The 21,247-nt window shown below is 41.1% G+C and overlaps 1 protein-coding gene across 3 annotated transcripts in view; it reads left to right on the forward strand.

Annotated features, from left to right (window-relative positions):
• The window catches only part of SLC44A5 (solute carrier family 44 member 5), an 86,031-nt gene that overhangs the window by 44,636 nt on the left and 20,148 nt on the right, over positions 1–21,247 (forward strand). Inside the window, exons 4-11 of one of the 3 annotated variants that reach the window (XM_074905959.1) lie at positions 6,137–6,221; positions 9,422–9,506; positions 12,311–12,439; positions 13,223–13,283; positions 14,889–15,012; positions 16,164–16,247; positions 18,688–18,800; positions 19,235–19,366. In XM_074905959.1, the coding sequence (XP_074762060.1) occupies positions 6,137–6,221; positions 9,422–9,506; positions 12,311–12,439; positions 13,223–13,283; positions 14,889–15,012; positions 16,164–16,247; positions 18,688–18,800; positions 19,235–19,366 (813 nt within the window). Of the gene's footprint in view, positions 1–6,136; positions 6,222–9,421; positions 9,507–10,450; positions 10,728–12,310; positions 12,440–13,222; positions 13,284–14,888; positions 15,013–16,163; positions 16,248–18,687; positions 18,801–19,234; positions 19,367–21,247 lie in introns of those variants that run through there. The other 2 variants (XM_074905960.1, XM_074905961.1) reach the window with 2 other exon arrangements.

The following is a 21,247-nucleotide window of genomic DNA, read 5'->3' on the forward strand; positions in this document are numbered from 1 at the left end:
TTCCCACTTTGATTAATTCTAAATCAACACTAATATGCATTTGATTTGTGAAAGTATTTGGAGAAGAAGTCGTCAAGCGATTCCCAGTGATAGGGGATTGGAGAGGTACTTAGCAGGATATGTATGCAATATATATCTCTGCTTAGTAAACCTGCTTTGGAGTAGACTGAAGAAAAGGACGGAAATTATTAGTCCTAAGAAGCAACAGTAGCCCCTGGACTGTGCAGAGCTGTTGCAGACCTGCCATGCCCCCACATGCTGCTGGGAGTACGTGTGTTTGAAGGACGTCCCTCTTCTGACCTGACTGACTCGTTTTTTTCATGACTTGATGAGATGCATCTGCAGTTTCCGATGGAACTGGTGGATGAAGTTGCTAAGCCGCTATCCGTCATATCTGAGAAGTTGTGGCAGTCCAGTGAAGTTCCCTTGGCACCCAGAGCAGGGTGGGCACAGGGCGAGGGGGGGATTCTCCCCCTCTGCTCCGCTCTGTGAGACCCCCCTGCAGGGCTGGGTCCAGCTCTGGGGCACCAACAGCAGAAGGACACGGACCTGCTGGAGCGGGGCCAGAGGAGGCCACGGAGATGCTGGGGGGGCTGGAGCCCCCCTGTGAGGACAGGCTGGGAGAGTTGGGGGGTTCAGCTGGAGGAGAGAAGGCTCCAGGGAGACCTTAGAGCGGCCCCCCAGGGCTGAAAGGGGCTGCGGGAAAGGGGGGAGGGACTCTGGATCAGCGGCAGAGGGACAGGATGAGGGGTCACAGCTTTAAACTGACAGAGGGGAGATTTAGGTGAGATCTGAGGCAGAAATTCTCCCCTGTGAGGGGGGTGAAGCCCTGGCACAGGCTGCCCAGAGAAGCTGTGACTGCCCCCTCCCTGGCAGGGCTCAAGGCCAGGCTGGACGGGGCTTTTGGCCTGTGATTCTGTGATTCATTGTTGTTCTGCTCTCTTCTGTCACTGCTCAAATACAAAGCCAGAACTGAAGAAGCTGAACTCAGATCAGAGGAATGTTTGTTGCTTTCTTGATCATGAAATGCTCTGGTGAGTGGTGGCAGCCCCTGTGCAGACAGGCAGTGTTCTGGAGTGCTGCTGCCTGGATAAAGGGAAAGGAGAGCATTGGCAGTTTCTAGCTCTAGGGTGTTCCTTGTGCTGCCAGATCTTTGCACTGTTTCCAGCACTGACAAAAATCTCCTACGTTTTTTGGCTAGAGTTTTATGTCAACTTTGTATGTGCGGTTTCCAGAGAACTGCATACACCAGATGTTGCAGCGGAAGGGGACTGGCCAGTTTCGCTTCTGCATGTCTGTGATCTCAGACGATGTAGTTACTGTGATGTGAGACAGTGCATTGGTCGTCATCCCTGCTCTGCACATGCAGTGGTTTCCTACTGGACACGAAGCGTCTGAACAGCCTTCTCTTGCAAACATGATGAAATATTGGTTAGAACTAGAACCTGTTCCTGGAACCAGATACTGAATTTGTAGCTGGTGACTTCTTCTACCTTTCTTACAGAGAAGATTTGAATTGTCAATCTAGAAACATTTAGTTCAGATCCAATTCCAGATCCATGTGGTCCTTGCTTTTCATCATTCTTTGTACTGTGCTTCAGCTATTCTTTTTATTCTGATTTATTTCTAAGTGAAAAATGAGATCAGCCTTGGTACAGTTCCAGGGGCGAGCCCTGTACAAAATACATGAGAGTCAAAGAAGTTCACATTTAGAGAAATAGATTATAAATCTAGTCATGAATTATGCCTTATGGCTTATTATAGAAAAAGAAAAAAAGGAGATTTCTGTAGTTTCTTGAATATATGTGAATGCCACTCTGGATCCCTGCTTAAATTGACTTGAGAAGCAAGGAATAGATGCAGGTTCATCACACAACTACTGTGACTGAAAATCTGAGTCAGATTTGGCTCTCAGTGTTGTATATATGGCTCACATAGGCTTCGGCTATATGTGTGTCTGTGTAACAGTGGGGTGGAGGTTTTTCATGTTTCATAGGGACTGAAACGTAGTCCGAATAAAAGGTAATCAATTCTCCTTGAAAGATGAAACCAAAATCTGCTTTGGCGATGGCTGCTGTTGATTGCTGACTGTACTGAATAGACATAGTTATTCTATGATTTACTTTCTTATAATTCTTTTAACTTTACAGGTGAACTAATAGTGCCAATTTAAGAGTCCATGTAGTTTTCCTTTCTGTCAGACTGACTTAACTCTTCACGTTTATTTCAGAGACATTGGGCTTATCTGGGCAGTACTTTACAAATGCTTAGCCTCGTAATTTAAGGTCATTTTAATTCAGAAAAGTGCACATAAAATACAGCAAATAAGTTATCGTGGGAAAGAGCCTTACATTACAAAAGACAGGTTAATTCAGAGTTATAAATCTTGTTGTATTGCTCCAAGGGATGCTTATACAATACTAGTGTTATCAACATAGATTTACAAATTCTGTGTCATGTTCTATTACCTGTTTCGGTACATCAGTAAATTGATTATGTTAAAAGCCGTAAGAACAATTTGACAGGTCAGTTTCTCCATACATTAAAACATTTTTTTAAAACTTTAAAAAATATACCTCTAAGGGAAGCAAAATAATGATATGAAAGCCAGTCCCTTCAAAAATGCAGTAGAGGGAATGAGACACATACTATAAACAGATTGGCAGTTCATTTTTAAGTATCACAAGATGCCATTTGTCTAATCACATTTTCTCCTTGACGGGGAGCTTTCCTGCCTTTATAACCATGTCAGTAGCCCATAGGGCACAGAAAAAAAGGAGCGTATCTGACAGACATTTAGTGACAGATTATTAGTTATTTTTGTTACTGTCCATGTGTATTGACTCCACATCAATAAAAGGACTGACATAACTGCAGGCCTCCCAAAACTGCTATGGCAGTGTCATAGGATGTCACATTCCTGCTCTGAGGGTTGTCAACTGTGTACTATGGTTCAGCTGTTCTTCAATTTTCCTTTTTAGCCCAGATGTTTGTGCCAGCACTCACACTGAGGCCTTGTGAGCATCAGAGCATGCTGGAATCAAAATTTTATGTGACTGGATTTTAGTGCTTGACAGTGAGTCACCAATAGTGCAGCAAAACGTGGTGCTGCTCTGTCAGCCTAGTTCTTACTACAACTGTTTCATTAGGTACTTACTCTTCACTGACTAGGCCAGAAAAATTGTGTATTTATCACATGGATTCTTTCACTGTCATTGCTCTCAGTTTTTAAAGAAGGTGACAGAGGATTAAGTTTATTAATCTTGAAGGTTAGCCCTGGCACAGGCAATGGAAGAAGCTGTGTATTTTCTGTTGGTCATTCCCCTTCTCTTTCTGCTGCAGAGTTCATTAGATGCAAAATGTGTATGTTGTAAATCAGACCCAATTATTTTTTGTGTCACTTTGGAATTTAGCTGAGGGGCGTCTTTCTCCATCTACCCATCAGCTGATCCCAGTGATGGAATTTTCACAAAGTATGCTAAATCTGCATTTTAAAAACAGATTCTTTTAAATTCATTTTATTAAAAGGATGACTGAAGCCCTAGGCACACAGGACAACTACTGCCAAGCAGGAGTAGTTTTAGACAATTAGATCAGAGCAGGTACAGTCTGAACCGAAATTCTATTCAGAAGTGAGCTGTGTGTTCCATTGTTTTTACTCAGATAATGTCTAGCAGTAATTGAGAAACATACTGCAAAAGATGAATGGTTAAATGTAAGACCAAGGATTGATACAAACCCAGTGAAACCAAGGGAGCCTTTTGAAGTATTTCGGCAGACTTTGTATTAGAACTAAAAAGAATGTGAGAAGAATACACTGTTCTGCCCTTTTGATGAGCTGAGTTTTATTCTTGTTGGCTGAGTTACTCCACCCAAACAGGCTGGAGGAAGTAAGCCTGGGCCACAAGGGCCTTTCTTAGGGGAAGATCCTTAATAAGACTGAGATAGCTACCAACATTGTGTTGCTTGTTCCTTTCTCCCAGGTTTGTCTGAGGCGTGAAAAATAATTCCAGGTTTAATATGCTACTTAGGAAAGGGATATTGTTGGACTACTTCCAGATTATCTGTATGAAGCAGATATAAGTTTTGCTACAAAATTCTTGTACTTTGAATCTGGCATGGTGGGGCTTGTCTCTACTGCTTTCTGTTTTACTGGTGTTAAAGAAAAAAATACAGTCAAATGCAAAAAATGAGCCCCTTTAATAATGTGACAGACTAGTTTAAAAAAACTAATTTTGGGCTAGGAAAACACCAATGTATCAGTCATCTAACATCATGCAAGCGAGGCCTGAAAGGTCTTTCAGGTCTGTATAGGAGCTTGATCCATTTGGGAGCAGGCTTTTATGTGTATGAAAAGCAAGGTCATACTAAAGTAGAAAAAACCCCTCCCTCTTGTCAGTCATGTTGGAAGAAAGTGTATGTGGCACAAACTACAGACTCACTGAAATCACCAGAGAGCTGTCTGCTTTCTGATGTCTCATACACGTGCGAGTTACCAACTGATCACAGGAATTCTGAAGAGAGAGTTGATGCCTCCTAAATGTTCCTGTTAAGTAATACTACTGAAATGAGTAAATGGGGTTTAACACTGGTGAAGCACTTTACCTTTCCCCGAGCCGCAGAACACCACAGTTAATCTGAAATGCAGATAATCTGAATGTTCAGAAAGGGTTTGGTACCAAGCCGCAGATTAATTTACAAACTCCAAAACACAGGACAGCTAACACAGGTTAAAAAGGATTAGCAGATTAATTTTGGTAACCTAAAACCATTCTGGGTGAAAGGTGGCATTACAGATTCTCTGTAACTGCAAGCCATGAAGATATGTTGTGCATCTGTCCTGAAAATGTCAATATATCTGCTGTCTGCTACTCTGAGATCATACATAGGTTCTGTCTCTACTGCACATATCATTGTTGTTAAGCGCTGTTATTCTTACTAAAGTGACCTTGAGGGAAATGACAGTTCCACAAATGACTAAATACAATGTCACAAAGTTGAGAGAAAATGGGGTAATTGCAGAGAAGCAAGTTCAAGGTGGTTTGCATAGATCAAAGCCTAAAGTGTATGCTAAGTGGGCTCCTGACATTCAGTATATAGTGCAAGAGGGGGAAGGTTGGGACTATAATCTGTGTAATACCTGTAATCTTTTCCACATAATACAAGCACAAGGAAATGTTTGGGGGAAGAGCAATGTTTTTTTCTACAGTTCTCTAGCAACCTGATTTTAGGGTGTCAGCTCAGGGTAGTGATACAGAATTTATTCTGGCATTATATCTTACTTTCATATGATACTTAAAAATAAATGAATTTTCTGCTATTTAGGGTCAAATAAGCAGTTAGTGGTCAGAATAGTTCAAAGGCTAGTCATTGGCTAGTCATGAAGGAAGCTTAGTGAGGTCTGCACGCTGCAGCTTAGAAACAATAGTTCTGATAGCGACAGCTAGTGTGTACTCGATCCTCAAAGGGAAATAATGGTGCAGGTGAAAGTGGCTTGAAGAAGAAATCCTGCTTTGAAGTGGAGAAGAGAATTTTAAAAGGTCAATATAAATCTCTCTTCCTGTTCAGTAGTATAGTTCATACTAGCATATAATAACATAAGTTGCCAGGTGCAGACCTAATAATTGAGAAATGGGATAATTGCTATGTGAGAGGTCAGGAAATATTTTAATTTACGAAGTGAGAGTTTGTTTCCATCTTAGTGCAAATGAAGTTCATTAGATTCAGTCACACTCTGTGTGTTTCTGTCACACACCCAGGTAATCCCATTAATTTAAATGCCATTGTGGCTGTCTGTGAACACTCAAATTTGTCTACATAGTTAGCTCCTCTTCTTTCCCATTTTAATAACCATTAATTTTTAAGTCCATTACATCATATTTTGGATACAAGCCAAATATATGTGTCCTGAAGGTAAAAAGGGAACTGGTTTGCTTTCTCATTCATATCTTAGTTCAGTTTAGTTTGGTTTATATTTTAGTTTTTCATTAGGAAATCTACAAATCAGTACACTTCAGTGGTGATCAACAAAAATTAGAAAGGTACATTGGAGGCGACACATGTTCACGCTAGTTAGCTTCAGCTGTTAACTGTGTACACTTGACTGAAATGTTAAAAGGTATGTGTATATTTGCAGCTTGGGTGCATGGAGACCCCAGGAAAGTGATTTATCCAACTGACAGCTATGGGCAGTTCTGTGGTCAGAAAGATACCCTCAATGAGTGAGTACTAAATCCGTTCACATACCTTTATTACACATGCACTATGAATAAGATGTGAGGTTTCCAATCTCTCTGTCTGCTGGAGGTTCTTGTGGGAAGTTGAAGAGACAGTGACACCCTTACTGTATTTATTACAAGTAAAGTTTAGAAATAGATTAGTTGCTCAGTGCAAATCTAGACCAAATTTACTACTATAATACAGTTGTTCTCATCATTCAGTGAATATTTTTGGTAAAGTATCAATATAACTTAAATATTGCATCAATAATTCCATAGAAAGTGACTATCTGGCACAGCTCCTCACTGCCCAAGTCTGGAGAGTTAATAACCCATTGAGTAACTCTTCTGTCCACCTTGGGATCAGAGTTATCCTGAAGCATTGTAGCCTGGTTCTTAGTTTTTCTAAACATGAACCAAATAACAGAAAAGACCATAAGGAAAAGCTCTTGGCTTTTTTTTTTTTTTTCCCGGTTCCTTTTCAGCGCCAGTAGAGAGGAGACTGAGTGATCTGGGAGACAGGCAGCTGCAGCCATACCTTCCTTGGGGATATCATCCAAATGGCTCTGTTTGTCTCTGTTTCCCAGTCTTTTTAAGTTTTGAATTATGAGTGTTAAATTAATTAGTTGATATCAACAGAGTTCGACAAGAAAATAGCTGCTCAGGAAAGAAAGATGTCGCACCAATGTTTTCTCTGAAAATCTTAAGTGTTTTATGAAACAGAATTTAAAAAGTAATTTGCTTTTTCCCCCTCACCTTCTTCTTTTTAAAAGTATTAGGCACCCTTTATACCCTTGTTACTGTGAGGAAGCTGGATGCTATGCAGGAAGCAAAACAGAAGCTACTGTTTGGTAACCAGGAGAAAAAGTTGTAGTGTTGTGTGTGTTCCCCTCACTGTACCCCCTCTCTGCTCCCTCCCCACCTCGCCCCCAGTTTGTCCCTGTCCCCTCTCTGGTCTGTAGGAATCGGTGGCTACATGGGAGTCTCAGACACAGTGTGTGAGGTGCAGCCAGATGCTTCTCCTCCAGTTCTTATCATCCACTCGCTCCCATTACCTCTTTCTCTTTGTTACTCAAGTCTTCCCTTTAGTTATTTTTTACAATGTGATTTCCAGTTTGTATTCACAAATGTCCCTCCCTATATATGATTGTTGGAGAATAATACAGCTACTGAGACTGCATTTTGGCACTTATTTGCTACATTGAGGAGTTTCTTATAAAAATATAAGCCAAAAGACACACAATACAACCTACTGGAAAAGCAGGAGTGTTTGTGGCAGTAGGCCAGGAGACCCCTCTGAACAAGTCCCTCTAGTCCCTAAAAGCAGAGGTGTGGGATGTTCTTGTCAGGCTGTCGCTGATACCATTGTCAGATTTTTAGATGCCTTGAAAATAAGCAATGTGAAAGACCTACCCAAGTCTGTGGTTTCTGAAGTCCCCTAGGGCCTAGTCTGAGACTTCTTCCTTGGAAAGTGATCACAGTCTCTGTGTTTTGAATCTTGTGCTTAGGACAAGCATCCCAAGCTAAAAAACAAGCCAACATTCACAGCTCATAAAAACCCGTTTGAACTCCAATGAATTCCATGCAGTCAAATTAATTCTACCTTGTGTTGTCATGTGAGTGTCTCTTAGGCCTCTTTGTGTCTCCCTGTAATCCATCCATTAATCTCCATGTCATCTCTAAGCTTGTTTTGCCTTCTGCAGAGCACAGTGTAATCATGGAATACAACAATTATAAAGAATACAGATTTAGTTCTCAGTGGCTGTTTTCTTGGGTTATGTATATGTTCAAACTTTCTTCTCTTCTGACAATATCAGCAAGTGGGCTAAAACATGAGGAAAAAAAAAATTACATGAATGGCTTTGAGAAGCTCACAGATTCTAAATACTGTCAAGAACCTATTGAAGAACGATGACATTTCAGTCCAAAATTTTATTCTATTGATTTGAAGAAATAACAGCTAATGATGGTGAATTGTTTTTGCCAGGGTGCATGTTTTGTTAAGCAGTGCACAGCAGAACTCAGTGAAAACAATTTAACCTTGTAAAATGTCAGGCAGCTGAGCTAATCCCAGTTTGATTGGGACAAGCAAGGATGCTTGAATGTGCAGTGATGCTACATAGTGGCTTTGAAGGCACAGCCGTATTCAGCAATTGCTGGAGGCCACATGCTGGTGGCATGTCAGAGGCTGTGTCCTGGGCTGGGGGATGCGATGGAGGGGTGTGGGAGCAGGACTTGTGCCGAGTCCACAGAGAGAAGCGGGGCAGCCCTGTTAGCCCAAGCACAGGTCATCGTCCCTCCTGCCATCCTGCCCCCAGGAGGCCCACATCCCCTGCCATGGAGGGGCACACGCACCATTTCTTAGAGGGACATGCTAGAGTCCCAGCATGGCTGGCTGACTTGGAGTTCTCGTGTGAAAAGGGCAGGACTACAGCCATACCATCTTCACTAGAGCTAGCTGGTAATTTTCTGATTTAGCAAAGATTAACAGCATATTTTGCTGTGTCTTCAAAACCCAGGTTAAATCTGGAGATCTTGGGGTAGTAAGTTTTCAACAAATCCAAACTGACATGATGGCTGCCTCAAGGTCCCAAGTTCCAGAAGTGTCAAGTGTGTGGATTCCGGGGTGAAAACCCCTCAGACTGTCCTTTATTTACATCAAAGGAGGTTTACCAGCATTATTAGCAGATGCTATTATCATTCTGTTTCCCAGCCAGGTGCTTTCGGTTCCCAACCAAAAAAAGCTTTTGGTTTTGGTGCCACCTTCTGATCAACAGAAAATCGGCAGCTTTTACAGTGTAGCGTTTGCTGATAGTAATTCTGCATGTGGTACGTACACCATATGTTCAGTGTAAGCAAAGGAACCACAGGGGTTTTGCAGGGGTATTTAACAGGCCTCACTTCTCAGAGGCAGGACTGCAGGTAACTGTAACAGTGCCTAGGGTTGTTTCAGTTTATAACCCTGTTGTGGAACAAGCTTCCCAAAATTAACATTATTTGGAACAAATACTTCTGGTTTCAGAGATGTCTTGGCACAGAATGTCCAGGGTCTGCTTGGGTTTTGGGTTTTTTGCCTTGTGTTTGCAATATGACCATTCACAACAATAGAATTTAAACATCAATATGTGCTGTAAATTTTTGAATGGTATGATGTATAAGCACCTATATTTATAACATGAATTATCTTATATCCACTACCACAGGAACAAGACCATTTTGTTTTACTTCAACATTCTGAAATGTGCCAGCCCCGTAGTGTTAATAAACCTACAGTGCCCTACAACACAGGTGAGTGAAATACAGAGGTAAAATATTTTCTCTTCTTCTTAGTCATGGTGCTTAAGAACTAGACATACATTTGTTTGGGTTTAAAAATTGTTGTTCATATCCTTCAAAATACAATATGATTGTTTTATAGATGGCATGTGTAGCATATGGTCTCTGTAGCCTGAGATAGTCAGAAAAAATAAACAGAAATGCACAAGATTGTGTATTTTGGATAAGAGTTGACCTAAACCAGTCTGTTCAGCTGAATACAGCAATTTGATACTTAGGAATTCATCACAGACAGCCATCCAGTAGTAATCAGTGCATGCAGAAAATAATCTTGGTTGACATCTAAGCTTTTCCAAACTAGACGTGTTCAAGAAAACATGCATGTCCCAGTGACAGGAGTATCTGGGTGTAGTCAGAGCTATGGTGCTTTCAAAAGTGAAGATCTTGAAGGCTTGTTCTTGCCTTATGCCACAATTTGTACTCCCTTAGCTGTGCTGCAACTTCTTGTGGAGCTGTGAAATAAACTTACTGAACTTGTGTGGGTTAAAATTATCTTCCTGATCTTCTTTACATGAGACTATTGTACTGACCTGGTTTGTTGAGCAATTGTACAACCAGTTATGTCAGTTCATCTTACGAGGCAACAACTTATGGCATGGGGTAGGTCAGGGGAATTAGGTGCAGGACTGCTCTGATTCAACTTTGCTGCCAAAGTAATTGTACTGTGTAATTAAACTGCAGGTGACAGAGTATGGTCTCAGCCATCTTGACAACATTCAGTGAAGTCCAGTATTAATTTGGATGAGGGTTGTTATGTGGTAACCAATTTTACTGATTACAAATGTTAATTGTCTATTTATTTGACTATCATTTTAAAATGTTTCCCATTCCAGCTTGCCCTTACTCCTGATCCCTATCCTTGATAGATGTTTCTGGCCTATCAGTTAGTGTGACCGTATGGACTATTTGACACAGCTGAAGAGATGGAAATCTCCAGCAAGGAAGAACAAGAACCCTCTTAACACTGACCAGTTGCTGTCAGAATGGAAACTTTCTCTGTCGGCAGCAGATTTGCTTCAGGAATCCCCATCTGTCCACACGCAGACACCGACACTGTTACCCTGCAGTCTTTAGACTCTCTTACTGGAACAATTCAGCCTGTTCAGACATACTGAGGTCATTGTGTGGGATTTGACTGGTGCTGTGGTCAAGTTGGCAGTGGTCATGAATCAAGTAAGGTGAAATACTTGTTGAAGGAGAGTTTGGGGGAGCAGAGTAGTTATTTTGTTTATTTTCAAACGTACGTCTCCAACACTGACAATGTTTTTCAATGCTGTTTGCTACTGCAGATGGTTAATTCTCTGGTCTTTTGTGAAAATGCTGAAGAAACATTTGTTTGATAATTCCTCTTTTGAACTGCAGACAGGGTCTTTCATTCCTGTCCCATTCATATCAAATAGCAGGAGAAAAAAAACCCCAAGAACCGGCATGGGAAGAGCTTCAGTTCTTGAGTAAGATTGTGCATTTGCAAACTGCTGTTACAGTTCGCTGGATCCATAGACAGCATGTTTCATTGCCTGTTTCATGGATGGGAAACTGAGGTTATAAAGTGTATACTTGGTAGTCACCTGTTGTCCCAGAAGGACAAAACTTCTTTCTGTGGTCCTTGGCCTGCGGGTAGTCCATAGGACTGTAGTACTCATCTGGAAAGACCCTCTTGCAGCATCTGCCCTGTTCCAGGGATTAGTATGACACTTTTCCCAAAATTCCTTTAGGTGAGTCATATATGGTGGAATGCCCTTGAGGTGAAATACAGTTTTGTACATGATGTCTCTCTGGTACTTGGATAGAAGAGCTTTGCAAAGGGTGTTTGGATATCACAGCTTTGGAAACAGAGAACAAGTCTCTAGAAAAGGCTGAAACACACTAAAAAGGTGAACTTTAAACTACCTCATGGTATTTAGGAACACTGCGTGGTCAGAATGGCTGTTCTGACTCACTTGAATGATTCCAGTGACCAGCAGAGCCTTCAGAGTTTGTGTGTTGGAGCAGCTGCTTCTCCATTACATAGATCTAAATCGTAACTTCTGAGGGGATGCATCCATCAAACCCCAGTCCTCACTTGATTTCTTACACAGATCCCGTTTATAATGGCTGTACCTTGAGTGGGGTGAATTTTATTCCTGGCACGTGCACCCCTCTTGTAACTAGGGGAGATTCATCATTAGTCAGTAGTAAAAAGTCACCTTGGAGTCATTTACACTAATTTGACTTCAACAATATCTGTGGAGATGTATTTGACTGCAGAGACTATGTAGAAGGGTGGAACAATTTTAGCTACGTGAGGCTTTTTTTAATAAAGTTTTCCTCATAAATGTAATAGAAAGAAATTACATGTATCCTGTGAAAGTAGCTACTGCACCACCTTGCTGCTGTTCGAAGTAGAGGAGGAACCGACAGACTTTTTTCCTGGTGTTCAAAAAAAATTTTTTTCTTTCGAGAGACTGAAAGCTCTGCTTATCTACCGGAATGCGTAGAACCTAAGAAGATACAGAGAGTGGCTTGATAGGCCAAATGTGAGGAGAGACTTTGAAAGTGTATTCTGTCAAAGAATTTTAGAAGTATTCATCTAGGGAATCAAAAAGAAAACATATGTCCCTTTCTAAATACTGCAGTAAACGTTATGGAAGGCAATTCCATAAAACAGTACACTTCTGTAGGTGGCCTTTTTCTTGCCTTTTAATTGCACTGACTTTCCTTCCCTTTCTCTACCCCCATTGTGTCTTTACTAATTTTTTTTTTTTATTTTCTTGCAGCTTTGTGTCTCAAAGTGCCCAGACAGGTTCGCAACCTACATTGATGTTCAGGCTTCCTACAGATACAAACCAGATCAGTGGAATTACTTCAGGCAGTTCTGCAAACCTGGTTTTAACAATCCTCGCAAGGTGTGTGTGTGTATCAGTAGGTGATGGTATACATTTTTTCTTCAAGCAGTATGTAATATGCATGATTTTACTGAGCCACATCAAAGCTTTGAATTATTCTGATTTTGCCATTAAGGAGTTGTCCTGTGTATGTGGTTTGACAGTGATTTAATCGGGGGTGAAGGTCTTGTATGCACACCGAATGCCCCCCTCTAGAAATTATTACTTTTTGCTTAAAAGAATATAGGCAGCTACCCATGTAGTTGCAGTACTGGGGCAAGCAGTGTCCTTTAGTGCTTCTGTACTCCACAAGAGCAGAGCAGAGTATCTCAAACCAGTTCTTAAGGCCCAGAGTCATCTACAGTTACTTTGTAATTTAGCTAGGAAAATTAATCTATCCCTCACATAACTGATTTTGCACTCAAATGTTCTGCGTTGTTTTTCCCATCTCTAAAACACCTTGCAAATCAGCTATATTGTGTTAAATTCTTACTCTGCTTTAAGAGAGGAGGCCAAGGGAATGCAAGGAACAATTGCCCAGTCAGTTCTGGCTTAGAGGCTGATACAAAGTGAACAGGTCTTTTCTTTTTTGCCACTAGAACAGGGAAGAAGAATAGTCTTTGCCCAAATCACAATGACAGTTTGGATTCTTGCATCATAAATGTATCTTAGAGCTCCAACAAGTCAAGTTTGGGGAGGAGGCTACAAAGCCCAGTTTGGGGCATTTTCTCAGACTGGGTGAGAAACAAAAAACACGTAGTTATTTTGCTATGTATTCAGCATTCCTATTTTTCCCCTCTTTAGTCTGTTGCTCAAGTCCTTCGTGATGAAGATTGTCCTTCGATGATCATTCCAAGCAGGCCTTGTGAGTGGTTCTACTTCTTACACACATCTTAGCAGATTATAAGCGTTCACATTTAAAGCACAACTCCAGTCTGAAAAGTGTTTTGTGGCAAGGTCACTAGGAGCCGTTTGTTATCTGACAGTGACATCCATTCAATTTTAAACAGTTTGAAAGTATAAAGATTTATCCCTATTTTTTCTAACTGCTGTCCATGAACATTCAGTGTGTTATCAGGTCAAGCTGAGCTCATCACTGATAACAAAAACTTTCCAGCTTAAATTGTGCCTTGCAAAACATGTGTGCCAGCAACCCCACTGGCATCAAGAAAATGTTACGAATGTAGGAAGAATCCTATGGCCAGCTGTTGAAGTTCAGGTGGTACTTGAGCCCAGCTACAACGCAGCTCACTTTCCAGTTGCTGTGCTGGCTATGCAGGGCATGCAGAGGAATTAAGGGGCCAAAAATATTTTTTGTCACTATGGTCAGCAGGTGTTTTTGAGTAGATAACCACAGGTCTCAGAGCTCATCTCAGCTGCAGAAGTGTAATACCAAGAGTATCTGTCACTGATCCAGAAGCCCGTGCAGATAAGAAATTGCTGTTTATTTTCTATGCTTTAAAACAGACATCATGTAAACCAGAGACAGGTTATCAGAAAGAGAAAATATGGATTACATGTTAAAAAAACGCTAAGAATTTGTATGAAAACTGAAGTACTGACCCAAAAGACAGGAAATAATTTGCAAATAAGCTATTATCTTCTTTTAGACTACATGGGGCAAAGATTACAGAGGGAGGAAGAGACATGTTACTTAATTATTTCTTCAGAATAATTAGTGGGGTAGATATTCTAGACTGAATATTGAACTGTGGCATCAGTACTTATTGGAAGCTGATGGGGAAAGCACGGAACTGTTCTGTAAGTTAAAGTACACCTCTGTAGGAGGACTGACCCGCTCTTCCCTTTGGAATGAAAACCAGGACTTTTTGCAGCCAAGAGCAGGGCAACATGCATGAGTATGTAAACGTCTCTCCTTTTCTCTCTCATTTATTATTTCCTCCTCCCTCTGTCTAAGCAATAGTTCCTGTCTTTTTTCCATTGCTTCCTCCCAGAATATCTAGTAATGGTGCCTGGTAGTGGAGCCTATCTGGCATATGAGGAACTGACACTTGCTATTGTGTATTGTTTCGTGTGCTAATACCATTCGTGACCAGTCATGTTGAGTCTGTCCCTGGGGGCTCGTTTGATTATTACCATGAAATGACATATTTGAGAAGCTGCAGTTTTTGTAAGCTGCCCAGATACTGACAGAAAGTTCTTAATTTATTAAGTATTAAACTGCTACACGTACTACTGTTGTTATTCGGTAGCACCTGTAATCTCCAGTTGAAAGCTATGATCCCACCATGCTTGAGCTTGAACAAAAAGCCACAGAGCATAAAAATAATAATCTTAAATATAATGGCTTTTCCAAGATTTGTCAAAGTCAACGTATCATCAGATAATCAGTTGAAAAACAGTTGTCTGGGAATTTGAAATTACTTAAATATGTTACAAAAGACAAGTGATAAAAGTGAAGCTTGATGTGAAATGTAATATGCATGCATTGTTTGGATATTTTGAATAGTTCTTAAGAGATGCTTCCCAGACTTCTCCACGAAGAATGGTGTGCTAACCGTGGCCAATCAGACTACGTTCAAAGATGGAAGAGGGAAAACAAGAAATGTAACTGATCTCAGGGAAGCTGCAAAGTAGGTGTTACCTTTCTTAAGTGCTTGGTTTTGGATTCTGAGATTGTGAGATAATTTAGGAACTGAAAAAATAATCAGAATCTGTTGCAGCAAATGGCCGAGAGTACCCAAGGCAAGACTTGCTAGTAAATGGTCTCTCTGTGCCTGGGCTCTTGCAAAGTTCCAGTAAGAAGTTCCAGCACCGTGGTACGCAGAAATGAGCAAGGAGGCAAAAGTTTTAGTTTGATTGTCTCAGAGTGACTGTCAGTCACTTTTTTAAGTCAGTTTTTTAATCATTCTTATTTTTCATAGCAAAATTTAGTATTAAAGAAAGCTAAAGGAGGTTCAAATGAAATACTAATGCTGCAGGACTCGGACAGCCTTGGCTATTCCTTCCTGTGATGACCTTTCCACTAAGATGGCCGGTCCTAGTTCTGTGGGCATCTCACCTCATGGGAATGCTCCTGGTTTTATACCTGTAAAGGTCAAAGAGCAATGTACTGTGTGCTGACGTGTGACAGGGCCCCCCTTGCAGATGGATAGTGAGTGTCTCCAGTCCTGGGCGTCAGCTGCTGCAGTGCCCCCCCTCTCCCAGCTGCTGGCAGTCCTCGCTGCCTCTTACCTCTCCGTCCAGGGCTGCCACATTCTAGCACCTTACCAACACTGATGACACCTGCACCTTACTCAGTTCCCTTCTTCTGGCATCTACAGCTACATTGCCAGATCCTTCATTTCTTCTTAGGAAAACATTAATATGGGCAAGCACTTTGCGGGCTAGGAAAACAGTTCCATAAAGTCCACCTTCTGCTTCACTGAGCAGTTTTCTGCTTCTCTGCTATTAGCAGTTTTGGAGTCACAACTGTTTGGCTCTTAGTACACTGCAGATCTTAATAGTATTCTTGTAACATAAGTGGCAATTATATCTGCCACTTAGTACTCGTAAAGCTTTTTTAATAAAGCTTTTTCAGGAGCTCTATAGACTTTTTACACAGGTTTTTTCTTTGGCATAACTGTGGTTGATGTTGGCTTGGTTACAGAACTGGAGGAGGATAGTAATACACTCTTATCACTAGCAAAGATATTTCAAATTCTTTCACTGAGCCTATTTGTTGTTTAAATAAAATCTGCTTTTCTACCTAAAGCAACCTTTTCTATGGTTTGTCTTTTCTCAGTGGCATCAATAATGTCTTGGATGCAAGATCAGTTGGAATGAAAATTTTTGAAGACTATGCCATTTCTTGGTATTGGATTTTAATGTAAGATTTTCATGGGTATTTTTTATGTTTCCAAACTCACTTTGGAGCACACAGTGAATTAAAAAATAGAACGTGTATGTGTTTGTTACCAATCCTACTTTTAAACTCAAGGAGCAACTGCAGTTTCCTTTCTTCACATAATAATAATTGTTATGGTTCTGTACATGAGGTAAGGAGAGCTCCTGTACGTGGCGTGTCAGTTGATCTGGAGTAGCTTTTTGATATCCTACCAGGCAGAAAAACAGGAGGTGCTGTCTCTGTTGCAGGATCCATCTGCATGGTAGTTCCAAAACTGAAAAATCTTAATTAAGAGACTTCCAAACCAATTGCAGTTGCCATTGTCATTAGTATATATAGAACACATAATTTCTAAATTCATACTAGCAATATATAGTTAAATCCATTATAATCCATGAATCCAGCATAAATCCATAAATACAATGCAGCAGCAAAGCAACATCAAGAAAAGTTATTGAACAGTATTACCTTTATCTGGCAATTAATACTCATTAGTCACCAATTAGTAAAAATGCAGCACTGAAACAAAAGAAGTAGCTATTTTACTGAAGCAAATACGTAAGTATATGAGTGTTCTTAGTCCATTAATACTGTTTTTGATGGACCAGGGTGTTGATCAATTTAAACAGGAGCAGAAGGCTTTGCCCGGTGGAAGCCTACAGCGTGCACATATTAAGCATACGTTATTTAAGCCTGAATGCAAATCCACATTAGTAACTACGTAACTTTAGATAATAAAGTTAATATGGAGAATTGGTTAAGAAATGTAAGTTGTCAGCTTTTAAAGGAGTTCACTCACCTCTTGCTCACAGTAGTCAGTGGCAAGAAACTCCGTGGTATTCAGCCAGCTCAGTTCTCTCTAGATCTCCTGTTGAAATCAGGTTTATGGTGCAGGTTCTTTGAAAGGAGATACCCCTGAACAGATAGGCTGGAGAGAGAATTGAGAATTTTTCGAACAGAAGTTCTAAGTACTGAAGCCAGTTTTCACATTTCAGATACAATATTTTTATAAGGAATTGTTGCTACTTTTAAAGTAGCGGGATAGAATTTTCTTCACACTTTTCACCAAATGGTAGCATACATCAAACGATTTCTGGACAAAGTGCCAGAGTTTGGGTGATGGCAATGAATGCCTGATAGTGAGAAGAGGCTGGATAGCGAATTAAATATGGAATTGCTCTAGTCATTTTGGCATGGATGTCATTTTGGTCTAGGACTTAAGACCAGCTTACAAAGGTTTAAATAAGCTAATGGTTTTTCTTGTCCCTCTGCCCAGCTGGCTTAGTTTGCCCAAAACATCTGGTTGTGATTGTTTATGATCAGGCTGACCCATTTTTTTTATCTTTGGTAACTGGCTAAATAATCTGGGAATGTTCAGAAAATAAGTTACTGAACACAAGCCAGAAGAGGTTTTAAGTTTTTTTGAGTCTGTACTAATACAAAATTCTGATATAACACCTCCTAAAAATTCTGAGAAATGAAATGTTCTGTGAAACGTCTGAGCTGGATTTTTGTTGAATGGGATTATTATTCACATTGCTTTAGAAGGCCTTACTGAGTAAAAAGGCCTTGTGCAGTCCTTTTTTCCTTTTTGACTTGCTTTCTGGGAGTGAAATGAAAACAAGTATTTCCTTACCAGACTTGGTAAAGAGAAGAAACTCTGTAGGTGTGTGGTTGGGTGAGCTGTCGTGCTGTGTCCCCTCCCAACTTCTTGTGGCCCTCCAGCCTTCCTGCTGGGAGGACATGAGAGGCAGAAGAATCCTTGACTGAGTATAAATGCTACCTAGCAACAACTAAAAACGTGTGTTGTCAACAACACGATCCCAGCTGAAACAAGACAGTGTCTTGGGAGCTTCATTGATAGCTCTTCGCAGTTTCTTTTTATTCATCACAATGCCCTCATGATTTCCTCTTCTGGTGGGTAGAAAGAGTCACTGATTTTCCTCCTAAATTTGATTGTCTAGGAAAGCTCCTAAAATGTAACTTTACTAACACTGTTTCTTTGCAAGTAGGTGTTCTTAATGGAGGACATGAAGTGCAACCCCCCACATAAACATAAGTTGTCCTGCAGTTGAACTTTCTGTATTGCAGACTAAACCATGGCCTGGAAAAGGCAGCAAGATGTTCAGCTGCTGTAAATGACCAAAATGGCATTGTACTAGTCCCCGTTCAGCCAACCTGAGAACCTGGTGAATACAGACATTTCTGGCTCTGCCCTGTGAGATCACGTATATAAACTGTTTGTCTCGAATAGCAGATAATAGCCACGATGATCTGTTTCACAGGGAAGATTTTGAAACACGTTTTTACAAATTATTGTCTTGCATGAGATGAAGTGATCCTCATTTGGAGTAACAGACGTGCAAGAAAGGGAAGTTTCTCACACTTGTTTTCCCTGTGTTTCTGTTTCTTCTCTTTGCAGTGGGCTGTTCATTGCAATGGTTGTGAGTCTGCTCTTCCTTGTGTTGTTGAGGTTCACGGCTGGGGTTCTCTTCTGGATTTTCATCTTTGGTGTGATTGGAATTATAGGTTATGGTAGGTGTAATCTGTGCCTCTTGGGCTGTTCATCCTTATTGCTTAAATCTGGGCAAGGAAATCAGTAATTACATAAATTACATAAATTAAATAGTACAACTGGGAGAATTAATGCCTAGTTTTAGACACAGTTAAGTGAGAAGGGCTTAAATGGCAGTGATATTTAGTAAGAATCCAGCTGTGCTGATACTTAGCACCAGATGTAGTGACCTGAATTATCTACCCACGGTATGCTTACTCTGTATTCACATGTACTGATATTTCTTTTCTGCATATGTGACGTTATAATTGACTCGTCTTGCAGTAATGCTTTTTTGGTTTTTGCTTACCTGACATGCTGCAGACAAAACACTTGGCTTGTAAAAGATTTCTTTTAAAAGCTTGTCTTTGCACTCTTCAGAAACACTCATTTTATATTGCTTGTTTTTTAAAAGGCATCTGGCATTGTTACTGGGAGTATGATCATCTCAAAGGAATACCCGGATCTGACCTCACTGTTTACGATATCGGATTCCAGACAGACTTCAGGGTGTACCTGCAGCTGAGGCAAACATGGTTAGCATTTAGTAAGTGCCCTTTAAACTTGGTATCTGTTAATGGATATTCAGGAGAATCAGTCACTCTCTTGCTACAGTTTCTGCCTTGTTAAATCTCCTCCTCTACATACGTCGCTCAGAGAAGTAAGCAGAATTCTCTTTCTTTGTATTGTGCAAAAATGTACTTTTTTCCAAGGAGACTAACACATCTGTAAGGGGAGGTAATGCAATTACGCTAGTGATGAGAATGAAAAATGCTTGTGTTATTAGCATTCCACTTCCTGTGTGTTCAGTCTTCATCATGGGGAAGTAAAAGGCAATAACTAAGTTAGTCCTGATGAAGTTGCATAAGGAGGGGCATTTTTCTCTCCAAATTTGTTTATTCTCCCTCTGAGGGCCCCAGAAATGAGATTAATAACTTTACACATCTTTGTAGAACTGTTTACATTCAGGTCACTGAATTTCCTTAGAGGGTGATCTAAGACTGTGGAATGAACCATTGCAAATTTCACACCTTTGTTTTCAAAAGTTGCCTTTATTGCCTTCTCTTACAAGGGCAGTGTATTTAAAACGAAAGCCTGCTGTAACAGGACATCGTGAAGCATACACATCCCTCCCTAGGGAAGGAGGGGTGGGAGAGATCAAATTCCTGTCAGATATTACTTGCACTAGTGTTACTGCTCTATTGGAAGGCACACAGACACTAATTGATGATGAATGGGACATAACTTAAAACACTGCCTCTCCCAATTGTTAGCTAAATTAATAGAGCAGTAGTTTACTGCTTAAATCTCCTTTCTCTGCTTTGTGTCTTCATGTAATTGTGTTGGATCACTGTGCTCATGAGGCACAGCTTTTTAGTATCCCATCCCTAGAGAATATTAGGACTTTATTATGTTTTTCTTTGTAACTCTCCAAGCTCTGTTTCTTAGCAGCCAATGCGTAGTTTATCTAGAGGTCAGTGTCACTTTCAGATGAGTTAAACTGAGGTACTAGGGAATTAAATTCCTTTTCCAAAGTCACCCAGCAAAGCAGTTAAATACCCTTGACGAAAACATAGGTCATCAAATCACAGAACGGTTTGGGTTGGAAGTGACCTTAAAGCCCATCCACTCCGACCCCCTGCCCCGGGCAGGGCCACCTTCCACCAGCCCAGGTTGCCCAAAGCCCCGTCCAACCTGGCCTTGAACCCTGCCAGGGAGGGGGCAGCCACAGCTTCTCTGGGCAGCCTGGGCCAGGGCCTCACCCCCCTCACAGGGAACAATTTCTTCCTGATCTCTCATCTAAATCTACCGCTCTCCACTCGGACATGGAGCCATTGACCACAACTCTGAGTGCCACCATCCAGCCAAATCCTCGTCCACCGAGTGCTCCATCTGCCAAATCCATCTCTCTCCAATTCAGAGACAAGGATGTTGTGTGGGACAGTGTCGAACGCTTTGCACAAGGCCAGGTGGATGACATCAGTTGCTCTTCCCATATCCACCAGCGCTGTAACCCCACCATAGAAGGCCACCAGATTTGTCAGGCACGATCTGCCCTTAGTGAAGCCGGGGTCCTCTTAGTCCTAGTCTAGAACTCATCATATACTGACATGGCTTTCCTTTTTCACAGTGTTTGGGACAAGCTACATTAAGCTGAACTGGAGGGAGACCAGCTTTAAGGAAACCTGATTATGTGTTCCTTCATGGGGAACCTTATCAGAACCAGGTGCTGAAATGCATCTAACAGAACCTTTGTTCTGAGCAGCACCTGTGGCTCTGACCACCACAGCGGGTCACTTGCCAGCTGCAGTTCCGATGGCTGGGGGTGCTGCTAGTGCTTGGGATCACATTTTAACATCATCTCTGACTATCTGGGTCTGCATTCTGAGACTAAGAGCTGCGGGACCTGAGGCCAGTTCCCATGTCC

This window comes from Athene noctua, chromosome 5, assembly GCF_965140245.1.
Source record: "Athene noctua chromosome 5, bAthNoc1.hap1.1, whole genome shotgun sequence".
In the NCBI taxonomy this organism is placed as follows: Eukaryota; Metazoa; Chordata; class Aves; order Strigiformes; family Strigidae; genus Athene; species Athene noctua.